This window comes from Impatiens glandulifera, chromosome 2 (assembly GCF_907164915.1).
Source record: "Impatiens glandulifera chromosome 2, dImpGla2.1, whole genome shotgun sequence".
Classification (NCBI taxonomy): Eukaryota; Viridiplantae; Streptophyta; class Magnoliopsida; order Ericales; family Balsaminaceae; genus Impatiens; species Impatiens glandulifera.
In genome coordinates, this window is record NC_061863.1 from 50,185,899 (window position 1) to 50,210,584 (window position 24,686).

A 24,686-nucleotide genomic window follows, 5' to 3' on the forward strand; every position below is an offset into this window, starting at 1 on the left:
AATGGAGACATTTGAAGAGGAGGTTGAGGGCATCAATCAGTAACCAATTGAGACATATGAAGTGTTTTTTTATCCTAGAGGAGGTAGAGGTCATCAACCAATCGAGACATATGAATTGTTTTTGATCCTCGAGGAGGTTGACGACCTATCAATCGAGACATATGAAGTGTTTTTGATCCTTGAGGAGGTTGAGGGCATCAATAATCTGAAACCAATCAATAGAGACATATGAAGTGTTTTTAATCCTCAGAAGAGGATAAGGACATCAATCAATCTTTATTGACTCGAGACTGAGGTTATAAGGTAGGGGCGGGAAAAACTTCATTATTACCCTCTCGAGCACGAGTAAGATATTAATCGTATCTCATCACTTTGGCTGGATAAGAAAAATTCAAAATAGATTTTAAAACTTTAAATAATCACTTCATTTAAGTTTATTTAATTTCTCAATGGAATAAGTTTTATTTGTAAATGTTAATAAATATAAAAATAAATTGAAAAAAAAGTTAAAAAAATGGTGAAGTTAAATTTGGAATAAATCTTGATTTATTAAAAGAATAGTTCTTGCGTTAAATGGAGGCGAAATAAGGGTGAAAGAAAGGTGGCAGCTGGTAAGTGCAGCAGGTGGTGGCTTTATTATTATTATTATTATATATAATTGATGATGTCTGTGAATAGTTCGAGAACTACTCATACTCGTGGCAGATTCTGACTCTACTCATATTCGTTACGTACGTATTCCTCATCAGTTATTCGAATCTCAATCAGCTGACGAGAGATCAGAAACAAACAGAGATCAAATCACATTTGCTTTTCCTCAACGCATTCCCTTTCTTTTACAGGAAAGCCTAGTCTGAAATCATCAGGTACCGATTTTATCTCTTCTGTTATTCACGATCATCGTCGTCATACTCTTATGCGGATCAACCGGATGTGCTCTTTCTTCCGCTTATATTGTGTGTTTTGGTCATTCGGAGATGTTTTAAGGCCTTGATTTAGACTAGATTATCATTAATGTACGCGCGCATGATAGATAGATAGATAGATAGATAGATGGATCATAGATCTTATGAGGAATATATTATGTTATTTGATTATTGGAGAGACAGACGGTGAAGCCGAATGTATATAGCCTTTGCTTAGAATGATGGAATGTAGATTAATTACTATATCTTAAATGAAAATCTTAGTAGTTGTCTTCTTGTGTATCATTTTCCTTTAGTTTCACAATTAGTTGATCCATCCTCATCACTATCAATGTATTTATTTTCATCTTATTGAAGAAGCTAAATATTTTATTTATTTTGAATGATTTCTTCTTGTTTGTATGTTCCGATGGTTGTGAACACAATGCAGAGATTCTGGATCAAAGTTATAGTCCTTGAAAGAGAACACGCGTGTTGAATATGGAGGAAACGATGATGGGCTGGAGGACTTACTTGCCATACATCAATGGCCATGAATCATGTGGCATACTGGTTGGGATAGTTGTTGCTGTGTCAGTGCCTATCATCCTGTCACTCATATTAGCAGTGAAGAGAAAGACAAAACAAAGAGGAGTGCAAGTCAATGTTGGAGGTGAGGAAGGCATAGCAATGCGTAGTGCCAAGTGGCCCAAATTGATTGAAGTTCCTTGGGAAGGAGCAACTACTATGGCAGCTTTGTTTGAGCAGTCATGCAAGAAGCATTCTCGAAATCACTTTCTTGGGACAAGGAAACTCGTAAGTAGGGATTATGTCGTTGCTAGTGATGGAAGGAAGTTTGAAAAGCTACATCTTGGAGAGTATAAATGGGAGACTTATGGTGAGGTGTTTGATCGTGCATCTAAGTTTGCTTCTGGGCTAATCAAACTAGGTCATGATAAGGATAGGCGTGTTGCAATTTTTGCTGACACTCAAGCAGAATGGTTTATAGCCTTTCAGGTTTGGCTTCTTCATCATCTCCAACTCAAATTCTTCTCATGATGTGGATAATAACTTAAAATTGACCATTTATTTTATTCTAGGGTTGCTTTCGACAAAACATTACTGTTGTCACTATCTATTCATCCCTTGGTGAGGAGGCCCTGATCCACTCACTCAATGAGGTAGACAGAACATTCCCGTTACTAAATTCACCTCCCTGAATCGTAGGGTATCTAATTGCATAAAAAAAATTACAGACACAAGTTTCGACCCTGATATGTGATCGCAAGCAGTTGAAGAAGTTGGATGCTATAAGTTCGAGCTTGAAAACTATAAGCAATGTTGTTTACTTTGAAGATGATGAAACAGAATGTGCCTCCAACAACCAGGCTTGGAGTATTAATTCATTCACTGAAGTTGAGAAGCTTGGGGCAGAAAGTCCTGTTCATCCTAGACTACCTGTCAAGGAAGATGTTGCGGTTATCATGTATACCAGTGGCAGTACAGGTCTACCAAAGGTGTGCCATTGCTTATATTATGTATTCTTCACTAATATCTTATTCTTATATTCTTGTATGATGCTCATAAATCATGCTTCCTTTTGCTTGAACATGTCTTCAACTCTTATATGTAGGGAGTCATGATAACTCATGGAAACATTGTAGCTACTGCAGCTGCAGTTATGACATTGATTCCAAACTTGGGAGAAAATTATGTTTACTTGGCGTATTTGCCTCTGGCTCACGTTTTCGAGTTGGCAGCAGAGGTATCAGTATAAGTTGTCTTCCTAACTGAACTGTTCAGATATTCTTTATTTCATCAAAGTATTTGTGGTTTTGTCCAGTCTGTGATCTTGGCTGCTGGCTGCTCAATTGGTTATGGTTCACCATTGACTTTGACAGACACTTCTAATAAAATCAAGAAAGGGACCAAGGGAGATGCATCTGCCTTGAAGCCTACCATCATGACAGCAGTTCCATCCATTCTGGATCGTGTTAGAGAAGGAGTTACAAAGACGGTCTGATAACTTAATTTTTTGAAGATAACTTATTATTTTTATGAAATTTTAGAAATGAAGCAATTACATCCTTCAATAAATATACACTCTCGTAGGTTGAGGCGAAAGGTGGTTTTGCAAAGAAATGTTTTCGGATTGCGTATAGTAGACGACTAGCAGCTGTAGACGGAAAATGGTATGGAGCCCGTGGACTAGAGAGATATATGTGGGATGTCATTGTTTTCAAAAAGATACGAAGCGTTCTTGGAGGAGAGATCAGATTCATGCTATGTGGCGGAGCACCTTTATCTGCTGAGACACAGAGATTTATTAACATCTGCATGGGGTAAATATTCTAATATCTAACTTGGTATCTTTCTCTGGAAATAAAATATAACATAATTCCTGTCATCCAAGATATCTCTACACCCAGAACCAGAATGAGATTAATTGGCCCATTTGGAAACACTTTCGGTGTTCGAAATTTAAATCCGGATACAAATGAGAAACCATCAATGAATCTTTGCTCTTTGTTTGCAATACAGATGAGATATACATTGACAACCAAAAATGTGTTTTCAAAGAGGCCATTGTCTGATTGCATTGTTAGACCTTCTTTCATTGTGTATCTAAAACCTGCTAGCATATCCTTGGCCATAATCTATCACGGTTTCTTGCCATGTTCTTTCAGAGCACCTATTGGCCAAGGCTACGGCTTGACAGAGACTTGTGCTGGAGGCGCTTTTACAGAGTGGGATGACAACTCTGTTGGACGTGTTGGACCACCACTTCCTTGTTGCTATAGCAAGGTATGTTGTTTTTATCCCCTTTTCTTTCTTTTTCAACTTAATGAAATGACTGTGAAATGGATGAAAGACATTGATATTAGTTAGTACAAGGCATTTGTCTTTTTAAGTCTGTGAAATGAGTTTAAGATGAGCCCATTTTATATGATCTTACAGCTTGCCAAAGTATTTTTATGAGAAGGATAAATTATTCTTTAGCTTTGGAAAATTATAAAGTTTTGTGGGGTTAATAACTTCCTACTTGTAATACATTTTGATTTTCTGGAATAGCTTGTTTCTTGGAAAGAAGGTGGGTACCTAGCAACTGACAAACCAATGCCACGAGGCGAAATTGTAATTGGTGGTTGCTGTGTAACTGCTGGTTACTTCAACAATGATGCTAAAACAAATGAGGTTTTCAAGGTAAGCCTTTCTTAGTCAGAATCTTTTAGTCGACGCCATTGAAAATGATTTTGTTATCCCTTAAAAATACTAGGTGGACGAGAAGGGAATGCGTTGGTTCTATACTGGTGACATTGGACAATTTCACAATGATGGTTGTCTTGAAATCATAGACAGAAAGAAGGATATTGTAAAACTCCAGCATGGGGAGTATGTATCTCTTGGCAAGGTAAAACATGTTTCAACCCAATCCCTTGATGTATCTAATGTAGTTCTTATTTTCTACTAATGTTTGTAGAGATTTTTTGACAAATTCATCTTAACTCAATCGACCTACATCTAATTTTATGCTAATTGATTGTTGTTAGGTTGAGGCAGCATTAATGTCAAGCGAGTACATAGACAATATAATGGTGCATGCTGACCCACTTCACAGCAATTGCGTGGCTTTGGTAGTCCCTTCTCACCCAACACTTGAGAAATGGGCCAAGGAAGCGTCCATTGATTACAAAGAGTTTGCTGAATTGTGTGACAAAGTTGAAGCTGTCAATGCGGTCATGCAATCTATTTCCAAGGTTTGTTGGCTTCTTTATCTTTTCAATTGAAAATTGAAATACTAAGAGCATTTTATTGATGGAAGGTTGTTTTGTGTAATATAATAATAGGTAGGTAAAGGTGCGAAACTAGACAAGTTTGAAATACCTTCAAAGATAAAGCTAATACCTGAACCATGGACACCTGAATCTGGGTTACTTACTGCTGCTCTCAAGTTGAAGAGGGAATCCCTCAAGGCCAAATACAAAGACGACCTTAACAATCTCTATCGGTAAAACATTTTCCTGCATCGTCTATTAATTACTATCCAACTGTTGTTACTCTCTTATAAAATTAGTTCTAGTTTTACGCGGAGGATGAGCAGAGAATTAGAACTGCAATTTATTACCCATATATTTACTTTTGATCCTTTATACAGTTGCTATAAAAAGTCCCTTTTGGAAAGAATGATGGAAATCTAACTTTTGACTAGTTTCATTGCTTTGAATAATATCATATCATCTTCTCAATCTTGTCCAGCTTATTCACCCTTTGCATTGACCTGATAAGCAGCGTCAAAAAAATACCTGCAAATTCCACCAATGATTGGTTGGTTAATAAATAAATAAATAGAAATAGAGATTGCATGTAAACGGACTGACCTGCGCCAATGAATGAGCCATTAGCCATCAGTTGGGCTCCTTGATTAACACTGAAAGTAACTCCTAGGTTTAGAAGTGTCCCACCAAAAATTGTATACATGGTGGCCATTTGAAGTATTGTTGCCTTTCGAGCTGCCCTTTCAGACTATAAGAAGAACATTCACTCAAGGTTTTAGAATCCAGAATACCAAACAAGGATCAAATAATCAATATCTTCAAATAGATAAAGATACCTCAAGAACTCTGACACGGAGCTTCAAGTCACCTGACTCGAGTTGTTTCACGATTTCTTCAATCTGTTGGATTCTATTTGGCATGGACATTGTCGATGTTCTGGCCTAGAATACACGCATATGTAAATTCGGATGATGTCAGCACGATCAATACAAAAAAGGAAAAAATATGGAATGGAGGATTATTGTACATCATCAGCTTGTTTCCTGATTTCTCGGACCAGCTGTGTTCCACTGCGCTGCTGCTTTAAGTCCAACAGCTCCTGTGCATAAGGTGCAGCTATCTTTACAAACGAGAAGTTCGAATCAAGAATATATGCAATTCCTGCAATAAAAAGGTGCTTATTAGATTAGAGAGTGTTATGAAAGGGAATGGACAATAACAAACATACCTTCAAGAGTCGAAAATGCCCTTAACACAAATGTGAAAGTGGCTGGAAAACGGAAAGGCTGATCTTGTGCTATAGCAAACAAATCCTGAAAACCAACCCATGAATATTATTACTTTCTTCATTATGTAAAAAGTCTCCCTGCCTGTAAAAGTATTCCTACCTCCCCAATTGCAGCAAAAGTCTGTTGTTGATCAGGAGTTTGACCTAATAAGTTATCCAAGAAGAATTGTACAGATCTCCTAACCTAAGACCAGCAAAGATACAGTGATTACAATCAAAATATATATTGATTGATTCTCATTTAAATTTAACATACTGGTGCCAAATCGCCTGTAGGTTGAAGGGCTCCGAGATCTATGAGACTAACCATAACCTGCATTATTTTTTTATAAATGTGTTCCATCAATCAAATGCTAAATTTTGAACCTAAGCCAGCTTCAAATAAGACCTACCTTCTTTGCATCTTTCTCATAAACAGCATAGAATAAATCCAGCAATCTCTCCCTAGTGAATAACTTAATCTCTCCCATCATACCGAAATCATAATATATCAGTGCTCCATCCACATCAATAGCCAGATTTCCAGGATGAGGATCAGCGTGAAAGAAACCCGTCCTTAGTATCTGGAAATCCAGCAAAAAGCAAAATTGTCAGGAAATATAATCAATGAAGCAGCAATCACCAGATTTTCTGACCAACCTGAATCAAGTAAGCTTCGATAGCACGCGATGCTATTTGTTTACGACTATAGCCACGAGCATCTAACATATCTACCTGGCTAATCTTAATCCCTGCCCGTCAAAAGGTTAAGATCTAATATAACCATCATTCATTAATCACTACTAATAAAAGAAATAGAGTATAGGTTAGATTCAAACCTGGAGTATATTCCAGGGTTAAGACCTTTGTGGCAGTGTAATCCCACACAACCAGCTAAAAAAGTAATAATATCTTAATTTACATAAATAATAAGATGAAAAAGGAAGCAAATGGTCTTGGTCGAGAATTTTACCGGTACTCGCACCCACTTTATATTACGAAAGTCCCTGCGGAACCTATCAGCATTTTTACCTTCATTTATGTAGTCGATCTCTTCGTATAAAATCCTGAAATTTAAACATGAATTGGCCGAATGAGAATAATCCTAGAATAAAACTGTAAATGGATTTCTTACTTGGCACATTCTTCATATACTCCAATCCAATCCCTTGATGGACCACCCATAGTCTCACTTCTTTGAAAATATTCTGCAACTAGCTTTAGATTTTCTGCAAGGATTGAGAATGGATCAAAATATTGTTGTTCATTCTTAAAATATATATGCAGCCATTTGAATTTTATACTCACTTAGATCAATGTCAAAAAGCCTCCTGAGGCCAGGCCTTTGAATTTTTACGACAACTTTCTCTCCACTATGTAAGGTTGCCCGATGCACCTAAGCAAAGAAAACATATCACCCATGTTCTGTCGGTATTTCTGTTACAAGAATGGAGTCTTAAATAGAACAATCACCTGACCAAGGCTGGCAGCTGCTATAGGCTGGTCTTCGAATTCCTTAAACAAGATGTCAACTGGTGCCCCCAGTTCCTTGGCGACAAAATCTCTAGCTTTCTTCGCCGAAAAAGCAGGTACTCTGTCCTGAATCCCACAAACAAGACAGTAATTTACAAATCATGTGAATGAATGAATGCAAAAACAGGGTAGGAACATGAGAAGCACAACAAAAAAGGAAGAGAAACCTGCAATTTTGCAAGTTCTTCAACGAATTCACGAGGGAATATATCCGATCTTGTGGATGACAACTGCCCAAGTTTGATGAATGTAGGACCAAGTTGAAGCACCTTCTCTCGTAGCCAGGAGGCAGTTTTTCGCCTTCTGTTTTTCTGATTTACAAAGGAGAAATAAACTGAGATTTGTAAACTGTAGTTTTCTTACTAAAAATATAAGCTGGTGGAGTGTAATAAAGTAAAACCATACCTGATTGTCTTCTGAAAATCCTCCAAAATAAGACCACTTTGCATTGTCAAAGAGAACACGAACTCTCAACGATAGAACAAAAGACCAAACATCGATTACTCTCTGAACCGAGTTATAATCCTCGTTAGCCCAACTGAAAGCTTCATCAGATGGCAGCGGTTTCAACTCCTCAATTGGAGGTGGAAGTCTTTTAGTCTCCTTCCTTATTATAGGTGGAGATTTTGAAGCATTTATATCTTTCTTAACTATGATTGCTCCATTTATGACTGATTTGGAACCATTTACCATTTCCACTTTTGTGGTCAACTCAGTTGTGGGCACCATTTTAATGGGACGGCCATTTGAGCCCAATTTTGTAGGTGAGTCGAGTTTTTGCGCATAGACAGAAAATCCTAAGAAGGTTTTCTCCATATTTGTATGTTTCCCAAGATCTGGGATTTGCAAAATAGATACTGAAGTTGAGAAACTGATACTGTGTAATCCTCCTCTTCCTCCTCTTTGGCATTTCATCAAACAAGTGTTGGTGTTGCGGCAATAAGAGCTTTGTGAAGCTAATATTGCCGCCATCTTTAATGGATCACAACCTAAACAGATTGAATCAATACAAACAGCAACATAAAAGGGAATCCTTAAGCAAAACGAATTGAAGAGATGCTTACAAAGAAGGAAGGATGTTCAAATAGTGTTCTTCTTTCTTTCTTCTTCTTCAAGACAAGACAAGACAAGATCAGATAGAAGGTGTGAGAAGGAAGGAAGCTCAAGTAGCGTGCATAGAGTTTGGTGGGAAAGAAAGGGTTGCCAATTTTCAGTGGCAACAAAAATCGAAAATAATTTCTTTCTTCATGTGGATGTGGAATCATACGAATCAAAAAAACAAGAATTGTCGAACATGGACGACCTCAAATTCGGATCTCGTTGTCTTCTTTTTGGACAAACACGTCAGCTGCAAACCCCTCTTTTCTTTTTATACTCCCGTAGTTCCACATGCTTCAAAATTTCCATTATTGAGTTGGTTTCATATCATTATCAATAATTTACAGTCATTGCCTAACAATGTTTTTATATTAATGATTTTTTAAGTGAAAAGAGAAAAAATTGTATGATTAATCTGAATGAAACTTATCATTGTTTCATCTTAGTGTTTGTTTGATCTTTTGTATTTTTTTTTATTTTTTTTTTACGTAGATAAAATTTGAAAAAGCGAATAATATGACACTTAATTTGATGATTGGCTGAAAAAACTTATTTTTTTTCTCTCATTCCTCACACTTTTTTTCTTTTTCTGGTCAATTAGATTTTTTCTGATCAATTAGGTTATAACCCGTCATTATTTTCTCATTCCCTCTTTCAATGTGTATTCACTAAGGCAGTGTCCCATATACAAGAATAAAAAAATGCTTTACTTTAGTTATATGTGTCACTTTATGAGTAACTTTATGAGTAAGATATATATGAGTAAGACAGAGAGGGTATGATATAACCTTAAAATAAAAATAAAAAAACTTAATAAAACAATTTTATATTTTATTATATATTTTTAATTAAATAAATTGTTTTTAATTAAAATAACAATAATCACTAACTGGGCCTTGTATCTTAAGATTTGGACCGGTACAAGACACCTCATCTCCCTCTGGCCAAGATTCGGTGGTCTAATAAAAGAGACTTTATTTATTGCTCTATTTCAGAATCTTTGGGCTATTAAATTCTTCACATCTTCCCACTTTCGTTTCTATTTTTATTTTGTTTCTGCATTAAAGTTGTATTTATAAAATAACGAAACGATGCAATTTTGGGTAGTGTTGTTGTCTATGACATTAAATAAGATTAGAGAAATTAGTTTATTAAACAAATATTTTTTTTTTGTTATGACTGCTTTTTGTTTGAAAATTTCTTGAATTTATTTTTCCATAAAATCATGGAAGAGTTTATTTTATTGTTTAATGGATTTTTTAAATTATATTATTAAGTTGTTTCTTCTTCTTTTTTTCTTTTTACAATTAGAAATTATTATGAATTCTAATAACATACAATATATATATATTATCAATCATCATAATGATATATATAGTAAATAGATTAAATCGATGTATGAAAGATTCAAAGAGGAATAAACAAATTAAAGTATATCTTCTAATTTTCTCTTTTTAGTATAATTGGTTTTATATTTTATTTCCTATTGATGTGCTCTTAGTTAAAAATGTCATATTTTATTTGCGATGATGATGATGATGTGATCTTAGTTAAAAATAATTATACTAGTAAGATTGTGTTTAATAAAATGATTTAATATAAATTTATTTGATAATGTATATTTATAATCACTTATTTAATTAGATAGCATATTGAATAAAGTACTTAATTAATATAACATATAGTTATACTGATAACACCTAGAAAACCTCTATAGCTTAATTATTGTATTGATCAAATACAATTCTGGTTAGATTGCTTATTGGAAACAAAAAAATTCAAGCTGTCCATTTATTTTGGCTGGTGGGTTTTGATTTTTTATTTATTTTATAAAATCTCCTATATCATTTTTTTAATTATAAAATTAATAAATTCATAAATCAAAGTGTTAAAATATTATTATTATTATTTAATATATTTTTTATTAACAAACTTATAATAATTCATTTAACTAAGAACAAATTAAAAAAAATCTTTAAAAAATTGTTAAAAATCCTAAATAAGCCAACAATATAAAAAAGAAAACAGGGATTTGACGCAATGACCCTAATAATTTAGACTTTTTCGAAAATACTCAAGCCTAACAAACATTGCAAAAATATCATTTCGGACGAAAATACTCCTTCGCGTCACGTGAGTTGTGACGCATTCATCGCATGACGCATGACGCGAATGGATACTTTAGTATATTCATTTTTTTCTTAATTTTTTCATTTTTATCTACCTCATGCTCTCTCTTTTATTCTCCCACTCTAAACCCTAAGCGACGAGAGAACAAGGAACACAACATAACACAATGATGAACACGACAGCGAACAAAATGACACACAAACAACTTGGTACGCAAAGACAAATTTTCCAATTTCGGTGAGCTTCAACATGATATCGCTAAGTGTGGAAAGCAAAAAGGCGATAGCACAGTCGCGGCACACGAAATGTGGAAGACGAAAAGGCGGCAACACAATTGCAGCACGCGAGGCGAAGAAGAACGAGAAATGAGAGAACTGGGAAGAAATAAATAAAAAAAATGGAGAATTTATAATAAAATAAAAGGGTTCGTCGTGTCACCGTCGACGGGTATTTTCGTATTTAAATGGACCGAAAATGTCATTTTTGAAAAAAAAAATTAGGGTTTGGTTATTTCTCACAAAGCATCCATTATATTATGGGTCATCTCCTAAAATTTCCCAAGAAAACCTACATATGATTTTGTATAATAATTAATATAGAAACTACATAACGGTACAATATGTTTGTCTCTTCGATTAGTCTAAGTCAAACAGGGCGTAAGGTCGGCGCCCATAGGAAACCCCTGTAAAAACCCCTGCTTTTACACTTTGAGGTTTGCGTTGAATCCACTAAAATTAATTTCGAAAAAAAATGCTTCAAGCCTGTCGTCGATCGCGATCTCTTTCCAGATTATCCGGCGTCGTCGTCCGACCTCTCTGTACAAGTGCTTCTTCAATCCCTCCTCCCAAAGAGGCTCTTATTTCCCCTTCTGCAGATGTGATCACCGATCCTTCAAACCCATCCTCCCAAAAGATCTTCACTTTTCTTAAGTTGGGTCTTATTGCAGCCATCACCGGAGCAACTACCGGCGCCGCTTATGCTACTTACGGTATTATCTTTTATCTCTCACATTTTTTTATTATAGATGTTTGTATAATATGAAGCTGCTTCTTAAATTTGAACCTCGTAATTGAAAGAATAGATTGGTTAGTTTATGCCCTTTTGTGTTTGCAGCTTACAGTTTAGAAGAAGTAGATGCAAAGACTAAGCCTTTCAGAGATTCTGTTGGTTATGCTGTTGAAGACAACAATGGCTCTAGTATTGATGTGAGTATTAGCAATCTATGTGTTTTTATCTTGAAAAACCTGGATAACAAAAATTATATGTTCAGTAATGTATTTGGATGAGATTATGTTTGAAACTAAACTTAGTATCGAATGCGAAAATGAAAATGACTACATGGTTTAGATGCATCTTTGCATGTCGCGTGTTATCCTCTGATTTTGAAGCATAAATGTTCTCTGATTGTGTGTGATATTACAACAAAATCTAAGGGATGTCCCTTGTCATTGTCAATGTCAAGTGAATGAATATCTAGCTCAGATAGATAGTTCATGGTTGATTAAAAATACTTGGGATAAATTTTGCTTTTGCTGTTTTCTTCTTATGGTTAAAAGTGATTTCTTGATAACTGCAGTGTGATTGTTAAAAATCCTTATATAATTTTCTTCTTGTCTCTTTCTCAAGCAGAAATTTCAGAGAATTCTTTACACAACTGCAGCGACAGGTGAGCGTAGATCTACACGTGCCTTTTACTCTTTCGATCATTGACACATCGCATGTTAACCATTGTATTGGTCTTCTGCTGATGACATTGGAAATAGAGAACATTTCTTCTAGTTTGCTTTATTTTGCATTAATGAAAGAAGATCTCTAATACCTATTGTCCTGAATTTCCAGTCCCTGCTAAAGCCGTTGATCTGTATTTGGATCTCAGGAGTAAAATCGAAGAGCAAATTCGGGTGCATAATCAGTCTCCTTGTCTTTCATTCACTCATATTTCCAGTCTTCCAGTACTACAGAATCATATACTTTTATGATTATGTTTTGGTATTTTTTTCTCATGTAGGGTTTTGCTGAACCTTCTTCAGATAAGCTTCTCCCAGATCTGCATCCTTTGGAACAGCATGTGTTTACTCTAGTGTTGGATCTTAACGAGACTTTAATTCACTCCGATTGGAAGGTAAAATATATATGAAAAGGGCTTCATCAATTCTTCCAACTTATGATCTACTACACTTTTGGATCGCTAAAGAAAGATCTGTTATTAATCAATTTTTATGGCGCAGTCAATCGATATAACAGTTTCTTCTTTTATAGTTGATTATTCTGAAGTGGATTCAAAATAGTTATTAAAAAATAATTCTTTTCCAATTGAAGCGTGAAAGGGGGTGGCGAACTTTCAAAAGACCGGGAGTGGATTCTTTCCTTGAACATCTAGCAAAGTTCTATGAAATCATAGTATACTCTGACCAACAAAGCATGGTAGCGTATTCATGCCATAGTCCTCCTCATCCCCATATGAATTTAAAATTTCCTTTGTTAATATGGTTTGTTTCTTTGTAGTATGTTGACCCTATTCTTGAAAGACTTGACCCAAAGGGATGTATAAGATACAGATTGTCCAGAAGTTCAACGAATTATCGTGATGGAAATCATTTCAGGGTAAGATCATCCCTCTGACTTATAAGATCTAGTTGTTGATCCCGATGAGACTATGGTTGGAAACTAAACTTAGTCGGATATCCATAAACAGAAATTGAAGCTGTTTCCAAATGGGTGATCTCATCTGAAATATATATGCTGATTTTACATAAACTTTCATGTATGCCATATTTAGCCACATTCATGCATGAATAAAGCTAGAATAGCGTAAGAAACCGGTCTGTCTATCTTTTTTCAATAGGACCTCTCTAAGCTTAATAGGGATCCTGCAAAAATTCTTTATGTGAGTGCACATGCCAAAGAATCCAGCCTACAACAAGAGAATTGTGTTGCTGTAAAGCCGTGGAAACTTGAAGCAGACGACACAGCTCTTCTGGACCTAATCCCATTTCTCGAATGTAAGTTTTTGCTTCAGAGCTACTACTCTTAAAGGAGGAGAGGTGATTATAACGTAATGCCCAATAATTGCAGTTATCATAGGCACTTTTTAGTTTGATTTCTCGAGTTTTACTTGGCCTTGTTGAATGCCAGATGTTGCACGACATCCACCAGGTGATATAAGACCAGTTTTGGCCTCTTATGAAGGACGAGATATAGCTACAGAGTTCATTGAACGCTCCAAAGAGCATCAGAGGTAATCAATCTCATAAAAATAAATTCATTTAGGTTTGTTTCAATTTCATCCCATATTCATCATCATAATCGAATTTAATCTCAGGCGAATGTTAGCCCAGAAGAACCAATCCAATTTTTGGCGGCGTTGATGCTCTAACCATGGTCAAGAAAGTCGCATCAGTTGACATCTCATTATAATCGCCACTTTGGTAACAAAATAATTAAAAACTATACTCCATATTTCGTTTTTCTGATTCATAGTTTGCATCACCGCGTAAATTGACGTTGCAGTTTCATTTAAGACGATTATTTTTTCGGTATGGTAAATTGCGAGGCACGACAGAATTAGTTTCGTGAATTTTGTGTTAGAATTTAACATGTTTATTGGCCCATTCAAACACTTCACCATAAGGTCTCCTTTGTCCTTCTTTGGATTACATTAAAATATTTATTAGTTATGATCAATAAATTTTCATTCATTATTATAAACTTTTTTAGAATAATTGTTAATAGTAAATAGTTTTTCTTTCTTATATATTTGAATTAGGGTGTAAATGATTCTGGTTTGGACAGTTTTTTGAATTAGGATTTAAAAGAACTTGTTTGATAAAAATAAAATAAATGAGTTATTTAAAAAATTAAGATCAATTATTAAAATGTAATTTTGAAAACAAATACAAAGAAATTCAAAAACAAAGAAAATCATAAATCAAACAAGGAACTCCACTCTAAAATTTCACATTGGTGGTTGAGAATTGAGATTAGTGCTGAAAATTGAGGAGATTTTTATGGAATTTTGAGCTCGTAAAAAGTTTGATTTTTTTTTCAAAATTTATATATTAAATTATTTAATTCATCAATAAAAAAATATTTTTATTTTTATTTTTTAAAATTTAAATTTAAAATTTAAATTAAAAAAAATTATCACACATAATGGTTATCACACAATTCATCGATTAAAATGTATATTTATCATAAATTAATAATTTTTAAATATTTTTACAAAACAAAATTCACTTTTTAAAAATTTATATTAAATAAATCTATTCTTAACAAACTCTAAGAACTTATTTGATGTTGGGTTATTTAAAATTATTAGTTAAAATAAGTTATTTTAGTTCTTTAGTTGGTTGAATTATTATATATATTTTTATGTTTAAAATTTATAAAAATAAAGTAATTATATTTTTATATTTGGAGTGATTAATTTAATAATCGGACAGTTAAAAACAAATAGTAAGATGTGATAAATAATTTTTTATAAAAATAACTCAAAAAACCAACCAATTACAAATATAAATAATCCACTTAAAAAAACAATAAAAATTCAGATAACCCATAATCAAACAGTCTCTTGGAAATGATAGAGGTTTTTATTTATTTATGTTGCTGTTGTATTACTGCTCTCTATTATAATTTTTCTTTATTTCTTAATTTAGATTTATAAATATTAATAAATTGCTTAACTGAATTGATCAAGATGTCATTATTTTATTTTCACCAAAAATGTTTTGAATGCAAGCGACGGATTAAAAATTAAACATACACTTAATATTTAAGCAATAATAATAAAAATATATATAAAATAAATAAGAATAATAATTTTAAACAATTAAATTTTAATAATTAATAAATAAGTTGGCTTAATCAATTAGACTCATTATTTGAAGAAAAAAAGTTGACTGTATGTGAAATTAGCTCACTTAAATGTATGTACTAATAAAAATTCATACGATTCTATCAAAAATATACTCCTTTAGCATTTTTTTAATAAATTGTAGTTAATTTTTTTTTTATATATTTATTAATTAAATAAGAATATATTTCTATTTCATTCTTTTTTATGAAGAAACTCTTTATTTTTATCTTTTTCATAAAATTTTTATTATTTTTATACGAGTATTTATTATTGATTATTTTAATTTTATTTTATATCTATTATATATGTATATGAACATTAATCATTAATTAATTTGAACTTTATATTTCTTCTATTTTTTATGTTTTTTTTTTCTACATTAACCTTGATTATTAATTATTTTAAAATTATTTTATCTCAATAGTTGAATATAATAATGACTTATCCTTTAAACAATAAAAATTTCTCAACACAAAAATAAATTAATTAATAATCAAAAATTGAATAATAATAGCAACTCATTAATCAAACAACAAAAGAGTAATAATTAAACATTAGACAAAATAATATTATTTACTATTATTATAAGTTATAAATCAAAAATTAAATAAAAAATTAATAATTTTATTTTTGTTCATATTAAATTAAATAAAAAAAACCCTTCACACAAAATATTAAAGTTGTTAAAAATTTTTAAAAATGAGAATTTAAGAATTAAGAAAAATAAAAACTGATAAAATATAAAATATGAAATAAAAAATAAAAATAATATTAAAATATTAAAAATAATTATGAATGAAATAAATTTAACTAGTTTATTTAATGAAAAAAGAGGGGTGAGAAAATATATAAATATTTAATTAATAAATATATAAATAAAAAAAAATAAAAATTAACTATAATTTATTAAAAGAGGTTAAATGAACATATTTTTTTTTTGATAATACGTATGTTTAAATAATTTATTACGTCTAAATCAAATTGTATAAATACATATAAATGAGTTTTTTTTCTTCTTATTTCAATCTATTTTTCATTTATAATATTTATTAATTAATTAAATAAAATATTAAAATATTTTATATTTTAAATTATTATTTTTATTTATATATAACAATATTTTAAAATAATTTAAACAAATAAAATCATCATTTTCTCAAAATAATCATAAACAATCTTATTTTTTTTATTTTTTTTATTGGGGAAATGCATTATCATTCTCGTCTTGTTTTACCTTAAGATTTATTTTATTAACATCTTTACGTCATTCGGTTTTGAGAAATCCTTAATACCGTTTATATTATATTATTTAAATATATATATATATAATAAAATTATATAAATAAAATTTTGAATATAATATATATAATAATATATTAAAATTTTATATTATTATAAAGAAATAAACCTATTTTTTTTATAAATTATAATAAATCAATATATTTTTATTTTTATATATTTAATTATGTTTACGGATTCAGAGATAATTAGTATAAGAAAAGCAGTTAATACAATTTCTGCTACATTAGTTGTAAACAACTGAAAAAAAATTAATTGGGTGGAGACTGGAGAGTACGAATGATGAGATGCAATTGTGGTTGACCAAAACCGGGTAGCTGCACAGACTTTTGTCTTATGAGATGCAATTGTCAGCTTGTTTGATTTGATTATTTAGTCTGTTTTTATTGAATTTAAAAAAATGTGTTTAATAAAGAAATAAATTATTTGGAATGTTAGTTATTAAAATTACTTTCTTTTTATATTTAAAATTTATAAAAATAAAATAAGTAAATTTTTATTTTGATAAAATTGATTGATTATATATATAATAAAGACAAATCAAACAAATTATCTTCTTCCCTATCAGCAGGCAGAGCTACTTTGTACTTTCCTTATCCCTGTCCTATCTTTCTCTCTTCTCTCTAGGGTTATAGGACTTTTCGATCGATTTTTATTTCCATTTTGATGACCTTTGGAGCTTGACGATGGTTATTTGGTTAATTATTTTAATAATATTATTTTTTTTAAAGCTTAAAAGTTTAATATACTTTTAAAATACTATTTTGATATTTTATATATTAAAATATATGATTTGATAATTGAATTTTTGGATAAAATTTTAAAAAATATAACTTCGAAGACAAACTATTGAATTGAGCTGATTTTATTTTATAATTTTTTTAATTTTTATGTTTGTCAATTTTTAAGATCATAATTTAAAATTGTCCCGCAAAACCGAACCAAATTACCTCGTTTGAGACTGTTTTCCTCGAAATCGAACGAGGATGGGCGGGAATGATATTTGTGTCCCCGCACTGACCGCCCCGATTTCACCCCGATTATGTCCCGAACACCGTAAACATAATTAAATATATTAAATCATCAATATATTTATTTATTCATTATATTTTATAAGATTAATAAAATTATTTCTTTATAATAATATAAAACTTTAATATATTATAATATATATTATATTAAAAAATTAGTTTATATAATTTTATTTTAAAAAATTATTAACGGTGTCCCGCGGGATTCCCCAAAACTGAAAAAAACCGAACTAGGCAGGAATGGTATTAAAAAAATCCCCGAAATTAAAACGGGGCGGGGATGATAAATGCATTTTCCGTCCCGAACCGCCTCATTGCCATCCCTAATCATTTTTATTCGATCACTCATTTTTTAGAGTTTTCATACACAAGTTTGTGATTTAACTTTATTTTAATCTTTTATTAATATTATTTTAATTTGAAATAGAGACATGATATTAACTATATCGGGTTGAATTCGAGTTTAGTTAGATCAATTAAGTTGGGTTTGAATCAATTATAAATAAACATGTTAGGTTTATGTTAGAGATTTTGACCTAAATTACTAAATATGTCATGTTTGGATTAATATCGCTCAACCCATTATAACTTGTCAACTTGAACTCATTAACTCTTCATTGACATGCCTAAGAAAAACCATTCACCACTTTCAATTTTTTTTAAAGAAATCGACTTATTATCATTTTATTAAAAAAATTTTAAAAAAATAAATTGACATACATCATTTTTTAAAGTCAACCATAATCAACATTATTTTTTTTTGTCTTATATCAATAACATTACTCAATTTAATAACAAAATTATTAAAATATTATTTATTTAAAAAATATATTTTATCATTATATATTAATATTTTATAACTTTTTAATATCAAACAAAAAAAATCTGTTTCAAAATTAATATTACTCAAGTTTAGTTTTATTTAAATACATAAATTTTGAGAGTAGCTTCATCTATAAGTTAAAGAGGTCCACTTGTCAAAAATTATCATCCCTAATTTTTTTTTTCCATCATTATATTTGAATTGAATTTTTGTGTGTTAATCGTTATTGATTTTTGTTTAGTTCAAATAATACTTTTAATATTTTATTGATTTTTTTGTTGCTCATATTTGTGATTGGCTCGTCTCTCTAATTTATATTCGTTCCTTCTAAATGCAATAATAATTAGATATGTAGAAGTTTTTCATATATATATATATATATATTCCAAGACTTACTATTAATATATTTAGATTGTGTATTATTATTTGATTAAACATTTTTTCTATCAAATTTTCCTTAAAAATAATTTTACTCGATATTTGGTTAAATTTTTTTTTCTCATTTATATCGTTTTATTTTGTTTTTTTATTTGGTTATCTCTAATCTATTATTAATCCTTTTAAAACTTAAATGAGTTCATCTTTTTTATATGATAATTGATTATTTTTTTAATTAATGATGCAGTTACATATTTAGATTATTAATTAATTATTTTATTTTAAATTATTTTTAAATATAGCTAAAATTTGAATTAATACATTATCAAAATAAAATATTACATATACTATCACTCAAATTAATTACATTTTAAAATTATTAATTTAGGAAGGACTTATTAGAAACTTTTTTTTAATCTAATCAAAATAAATTATTATTTAATTTATTCTCATCAATTAATTCACTAATAAAAAATATTAAATACCATATATTTTTAAAAAAATTATCATTAATTTTTAAGGTATCTTTTTTTATCAAAATATACAAAACTCCTTATAATCATAATTATACTCTTAACATTTTTTTTAATAAACTTAAAACGTACAAGCAAATAGTTCGATCCTACATGTACAACCAATGCCAATTCTCTCTCATTTTCTAATTATTTCATTTAAACATGCACAATATGAATAAAGCAAAAAACAAAATAGGATTCAAAATAACTGTGATTCAGTTTACTTTTAACCTTATTGCCATTGACAAACAAAAAATAAAATTTTTATTCAATGGGATTCAGTTTACTTTTAACCTTATTCATACTATTTTATTTTTATCTTATTTTACTTTTTATGAAAAAGTTTATTCAATAGGATTCAAAATAGCCTTATTGTTAAGAAAAACAAAAACAGTTATAAATAAATAAAAATAAAAATAATAATTAGATAAATGAAATAATAGTTAAATTTTAAGTAAATGATTTTTATAAAACCAAAGAATCCAAGGCCTTGTTTGTATTAGGTTATTTCAACAAAACTAAATAAAATAAAACATTATTTCAATCTTATGTAATATTCAATTTGGATTATTTAAATAATCTAAATAAAAAAATTAACATATTTTTACTCTCAATCTCTTATCTCATATTTCTAAATTTATTAAATAAAATACTAAAATATTCTTTACTTTAAATTATTATTTTTTAATTTTATCAATATATATATTAATAATACCCCTTCAGGTCTTTTTTCCAAAAATACTTTACATCTCTTCAAAATTACCACCAATGGTTCAAATAACCCAAATTGTTATTACTCAACCCGAACAAGCTCTTATTCTCTTACATCATATCATTCAATTCATTAATCAAAATACTAAAATATCTTATATTTTAAATTATTATAATTTATTTATAAATTATCTGCTCCTCCCGAATACCCTTTATTCATTAATTTGTTTTGAAAAACCTTATCCGTCCAAAAAGATCAAACAAGGTCTTATATGATTAAATAAAAAAAAAAAAATAATAATAATAAAATGAAGATGTCTTGGACGAATGTGATCCTCATCTCTGTCTGACTGGATTGTGAGTTATAATTACGAAAAAGTCCCTAGTAAAGTAGGAGTTGCAGGGCTAAAGACCTAAATAATATATATCGATCGGGGTGCAGAGAGTAGAAAAAAGGACTGTATGTTTGTACATCGAAGACCAACCATATATACATACATACACTTCCATCACTTCTCCCCCGCCCATTCCACTCTCTTCTCTCCGCCGGAGCAAACTCACCGTCGCCGTCAAAACACATATACTTTACACGTACCCTATTTTGTCTCTGTACTTCATAACATGTTATATTAATTATATCCGCCCCCACCCCACTCGTAGTCATTTATTTGATTCAAATATATATATTTATATTTATGTCTAATTCGTCTTCATCTGAAGAAGAAGAAGAAGGTGATAATATTATTGCTGGAAATGATAGTAATAGAGGAGAATATGAACCTCCGTCGCCGTCGCGGCGCATGCGATCATCCGCCGGCGACGTCAGAGTCTGGCCTGAACCATTCATTGAAGCTCTCGCTTTCCAAGTCGCCGTCGACGCTTCGGATTCAATCGGACGCTTCGCTGTTGCCCCCGCACTTTTCAATCTTTTTCTGGTAATACATTTAATGCTTACACCTTGTTCTTCTGTATTTTAATATATTTTGTGATAATTTTGAAAATGTTTTTTTATTTTATTAAATAAAAATATATAAAAGTTATTTATATAATGACCAAATCTCAACCCTAACTAGCTAGCTAGATAGATATATAGGAACCCTGGATGGCTAAAAGACAATATTGTACTTGTCATCCGATCGATTGGATCTAGTGACCACGGGGAAATTCCTCATGTTATAGAACAAGGAAATGAAGTGGGATTTTAAGGTCTTAGGTTAAGATTCTCTTTTATTCAAAACTTTTTTCTTTATTGAAAACCTGCTAGCCAGCTATTTTGGGTTTTCTTTTTGTCTAAAGTCGGTGAGGAAGAAATAAAGAATGTTTCTATATTTTTACTTAAGATGAGGAGAACCTTCACAACCCATGCAGGAAGTATCATCATCATCATCATCATGGGTATATACATCCTTTTGAGGCATGTTAGTTCAACCATGCTGCTTCAGTCTATTATGTTCAGTATTGACCAATATTTATTTATTTATTTATTTGTAAATTTAATATTAATGTTGTATCACTGCATGCTTTCAACCTGCCCACTGTCTTTATCAGCCACTTTTTCTCGTAAATGAATGTTGAAAAGTATTAGGACAGACCAGGACCAGACCAGACCACGGGAGACTTTAAAACCCTCTCAGGATTCAGGAAACTAGGTCTAGGGTTTTAACACTTATCAGTATGAGAAACCCTAAACCCTAATTAAAATTTTGGGAAGTATGAAAAAAGTAGCAATTTAATAAGTGTCGGCTCTATATTCAACAACTTTAAACTCCATGCGTTGTGTAGAGACCTGACAATGATCCAGTGTGTCATGGAGTGTAACTTTATTTAAATATAGTATTAAACTTATAATTAAATATATCGCCTGCAATTCCAGCAAGCTAGCTAGGCTCATAAATTAATTAATTAATTAATGCCTCGATCCAAGATCAATGCATGCATATATCATATGCCCATCTTCTTCTTTTTATTAATTTAATCATCATCACCCATCTCTAGCTAATTACATTCATTTTTAACCCTATCAAATTAATGAATACTACTATAATTGGAAACAAAACAAACGACAATAACTATCTACAGACAGACATGTTTATATAAACTCTGCACATAAGTTTTATTGTCTTTTTTGTTTTATTCCTTATTTTAAAAGTTGTTTTAGTGTAATAGATTAGTGTGAAAACATATCTAAATGTTTTAATCAAGGTTTACTTTAATTTAAGGTGTGTTCTACATGGCGGGAGGTGTCACGTTCGGAGCTACTATGGAAAAACCTAACCCGTCATGTATGGAATCGCCACCACCTTCTCCAACCTCACCACACATGGCGAGAAGAGTATGTTTTTCGCCATAGGACCCACCGTAATTTTCGCACTCGCCGCCATTCGTATTCGACTCTTCATTTCAATGACAATGTCGAGGATGATGACGATGAAGAGAATGTTCTTTCTTGTCGACGTCTCGCCCTCTCGGATCGTCATCTTGCTGCTGGATTTTCAGACGGGTCTGTTCGTCTGTTTCATCTCCAGTCGAGGATACATCTATATACCTTCCTCCCTAATCATCGCGACTTGCTCGGTCGGTTTTCGTGCGCGGTATCGGGTATTATACTGTCGGAGATTCGTCTTGTCTTTGCATCGCACGATGGCGATATCCATGTTGCTCCCATTGATAATTCTGTGGCAGCCCGTCGCGCTCGATATGGAGATGCCCTTAACGATGGTGTTCTTGTTGACTTCTCCGGTAGTAATCGTTGGTGGGTGGGTCTTTACGCAGGTAAGCTGTCTCATTTTCATTGTTAAATCTACAAAATAAGAATGTAAGCCAATTTCAGTTTGCTTGTTTGTTTATTTATTTGTTGTGACTTGGGGTAGGGGTTCCGGGTCGAGCCTTTCATGTTTGGGATGCGGAAAGTGAGGAGTTGGTGTTTGTTGGCGGCACACTAACTGACTCGGAATCTGTTATGGGTTGGAACCTCTTGACAGAGCTAACCAACTTTGTAGGACGAGTTAGAGTGACGAATCATGGACTGGCCATAGCATGCACATCACACCGCGTGATGGTGTTCGATCTAGGTAACCTAGGGTTCATCGTGGCTGAAGAAGCACCCCGGCGAGGCGTGCTGGTTGGTTCGGTGGATTCGAATGGGGAGTCTATGGTTTTGGTTGATCGGCGTGGCATGGGTAGAGTGCGTGTGCCAGGAACACTTGAAGAAGCTTGTAGGTTCGTTGTTAGGGGGGCTGCGGCGGGAAGAATGGTGGTTGGTTGCATGAACATGGGGTTTGTTGTAATGTGTATAGAAGGACGATGGAGCGTTTGGGAGGCGGAGAATGGGGGTTATCTTTACGACCTCCGGGAAAGAATTGGGGCAGCGAGTGTCATGAGTGTCATGAGTGTCGATGAGTGCCACGTGGCGGCGTGGTCATCGGGTGACTGGAGTAGGATTCATTTATGGGACTTTGGTGAACGATAGATGTTTTTTTTTTTTGTTTAGATACATTAATTATTAGTTAGCCAAATTGTTTATTGAGAGATCATCGGAAATGATTAGTAGTTCTTAGAGGGTAAACGAGTTAAGCTATTTGTGACCAGCTTTGTCCAGTGTCGACTCAAACTCGGTTTGACCTAACTCGAGTATATATATTGCAATATCGAGTTTGAGTATGTTCGGTTTGTCTTGACTTTTTACACTAGTAGTACAACAAATAGTAGTAGTTGGGAAGAATATGATGGCCGCTGTTGGTACATCATCAATTTGTTTGTTCTCGAATCTAATTATTTTGTGTTATGGTGATTTTAGTGATTTTGGGATAATTATAAACTATTCTTTACGTTTGCAATTTGTTCTTATATGTATAACTAATTTTGTTTTTGGTTTGTTTAACATTAATCTATCTGTCTAAGTTCAATTTTAATCGATCAGACAGATTTCTAATTTTTCATATATGTTTGATTAAATATTAATGCAATATATTTAGGAAAAATGTCAATTTTTTCATTGAATGTAATGAAATATTAATGTATATCATTGAACTAATTTTCAATGTTTGACAAAAACATCTGAATCCGTTAAGGTTTCCGTTAAATGATGACACGCGTGATTCATTTTTTAATAATTAATATATTATATATTTACTTTTATTCACTAATTTTAAATAATAAAACTTAATTTTATATTTTTAAAGATATTAACCAAACAAATTATACATTTGAGAAGCATTAATAATAATTTTTTTTCATTAATATATTTTTAATATTTATTTATTAACATTTTTAAATAATAAAGCCGGCTAATAAAAATAAATATTAAAATATATTAATATAAAAAAGTAAATTTTTGTTAATGTCTCTCAAAATGTGTCTAGA

The 24,686-nt window shown here is 31.4% G+C and overlaps 4 protein-coding genes across 4 annotated transcripts; 3 read left to right on the forward strand and 1 right to left on the reverse strand.

Annotated features, from left to right (window-relative positions):
- The first annotated feature begins 1,353 nt into the window (after positions 1-1,353).
- Positions 1,354-5,198, forward strand: LOC124923795 (long chain acyl-CoA synthetase 8-like). The gene is made up of 11 exons (XM_047463769.1): positions 1,354-1,922; positions 2,006-2,086; positions 2,162-2,422; positions 2,539-2,670; positions 2,749-2,922; positions 3,018-3,247; positions 3,593-3,710; positions 3,978-4,109; positions 4,183-4,317; positions 4,457-4,663; positions 4,754-5,198. The coding sequence occupies exons 1-11, from the start codon at positions 1,407-1,409 to the stop codon at positions 4,916-4,918; spliced, it is 2,151 nt and encodes a 716-aa protein (XP_047319725.1). The 5' UTR covers positions 1,354-1,406; the 3' UTR covers positions 4,919-5,198.
- LOC124923796 (protein ACTIVITY OF BC1 COMPLEX KINASE 7, chloroplastic) lies at positions 5,001-8,715 on the reverse strand. The gene is made up of 17 exons (XM_047463770.1): positions 8,546-8,715; positions 7,887-8,470; positions 7,649-7,792; positions 7,422-7,547; positions 7,257-7,344; positions 7,084-7,177; positions 6,922-7,015; positions 6,788-6,842; positions 6,609-6,700; positions 6,362-6,532; positions 6,226-6,282; positions 6,070-6,153; positions 5,910-5,994; positions 5,709-5,842; positions 5,518-5,622; positions 5,285-5,429; positions 5,001-5,209 (listed from the first exon to the last, which is right to left on the reverse strand). Exons 2-17 carry the CDS (start codon positions 8,451-8,453, stop codon positions 5,136-5,138), a joined length of 2,115 nt encoding a protein of 704 aa, XP_047319726.1. The 5' UTR covers positions 8,454-8,470; positions 8,546-8,715; the 3' UTR covers positions 5,001-5,135.
- A 2,639-nt stretch (positions 8,716-11,354) lies between these two features.
- LOC124926557 (mitochondrial import inner membrane translocase subunit TIM50-like) lies at positions 11,355-14,386 on the forward strand. The gene is made up of 10 exons (XM_047466805.1): positions 11,355-11,697; positions 11,823-11,914; positions 12,339-12,375; positions 12,549-12,610; positions 12,718-12,831; positions 13,029-13,133; positions 13,215-13,313; positions 13,555-13,711; positions 13,845-13,947; positions 14,032-14,386. Exons 1-10 carry the CDS (start codon positions 11,460-11,462, stop codon positions 14,075-14,077), a joined length of 1,053 nt encoding a protein of 350 aa, XP_047322761.1. The 5' UTR covers positions 11,355-11,459; the 3' UTR covers positions 14,078-14,386.
- Positions 14,387-21,019: 6,633 nt separating this feature from the next.
- Positions 21,020-23,793, forward strand: LOC124924843 (transcriptional regulator STERILE APETALA-like). The gene is made up of 3 exons (XM_047464832.1): positions 21,020-21,259; positions 22,544-23,096; positions 23,195-23,793. Exons 1-3 carry the CDS (start codon positions 21,020-21,022, stop codon positions 23,791-23,793), a joined length of 1,392 nt encoding a protein of 463 aa, XP_047320788.1.
- The last annotated feature ends 893 nt before the right edge of the window (positions 23,794-24,686 follow it).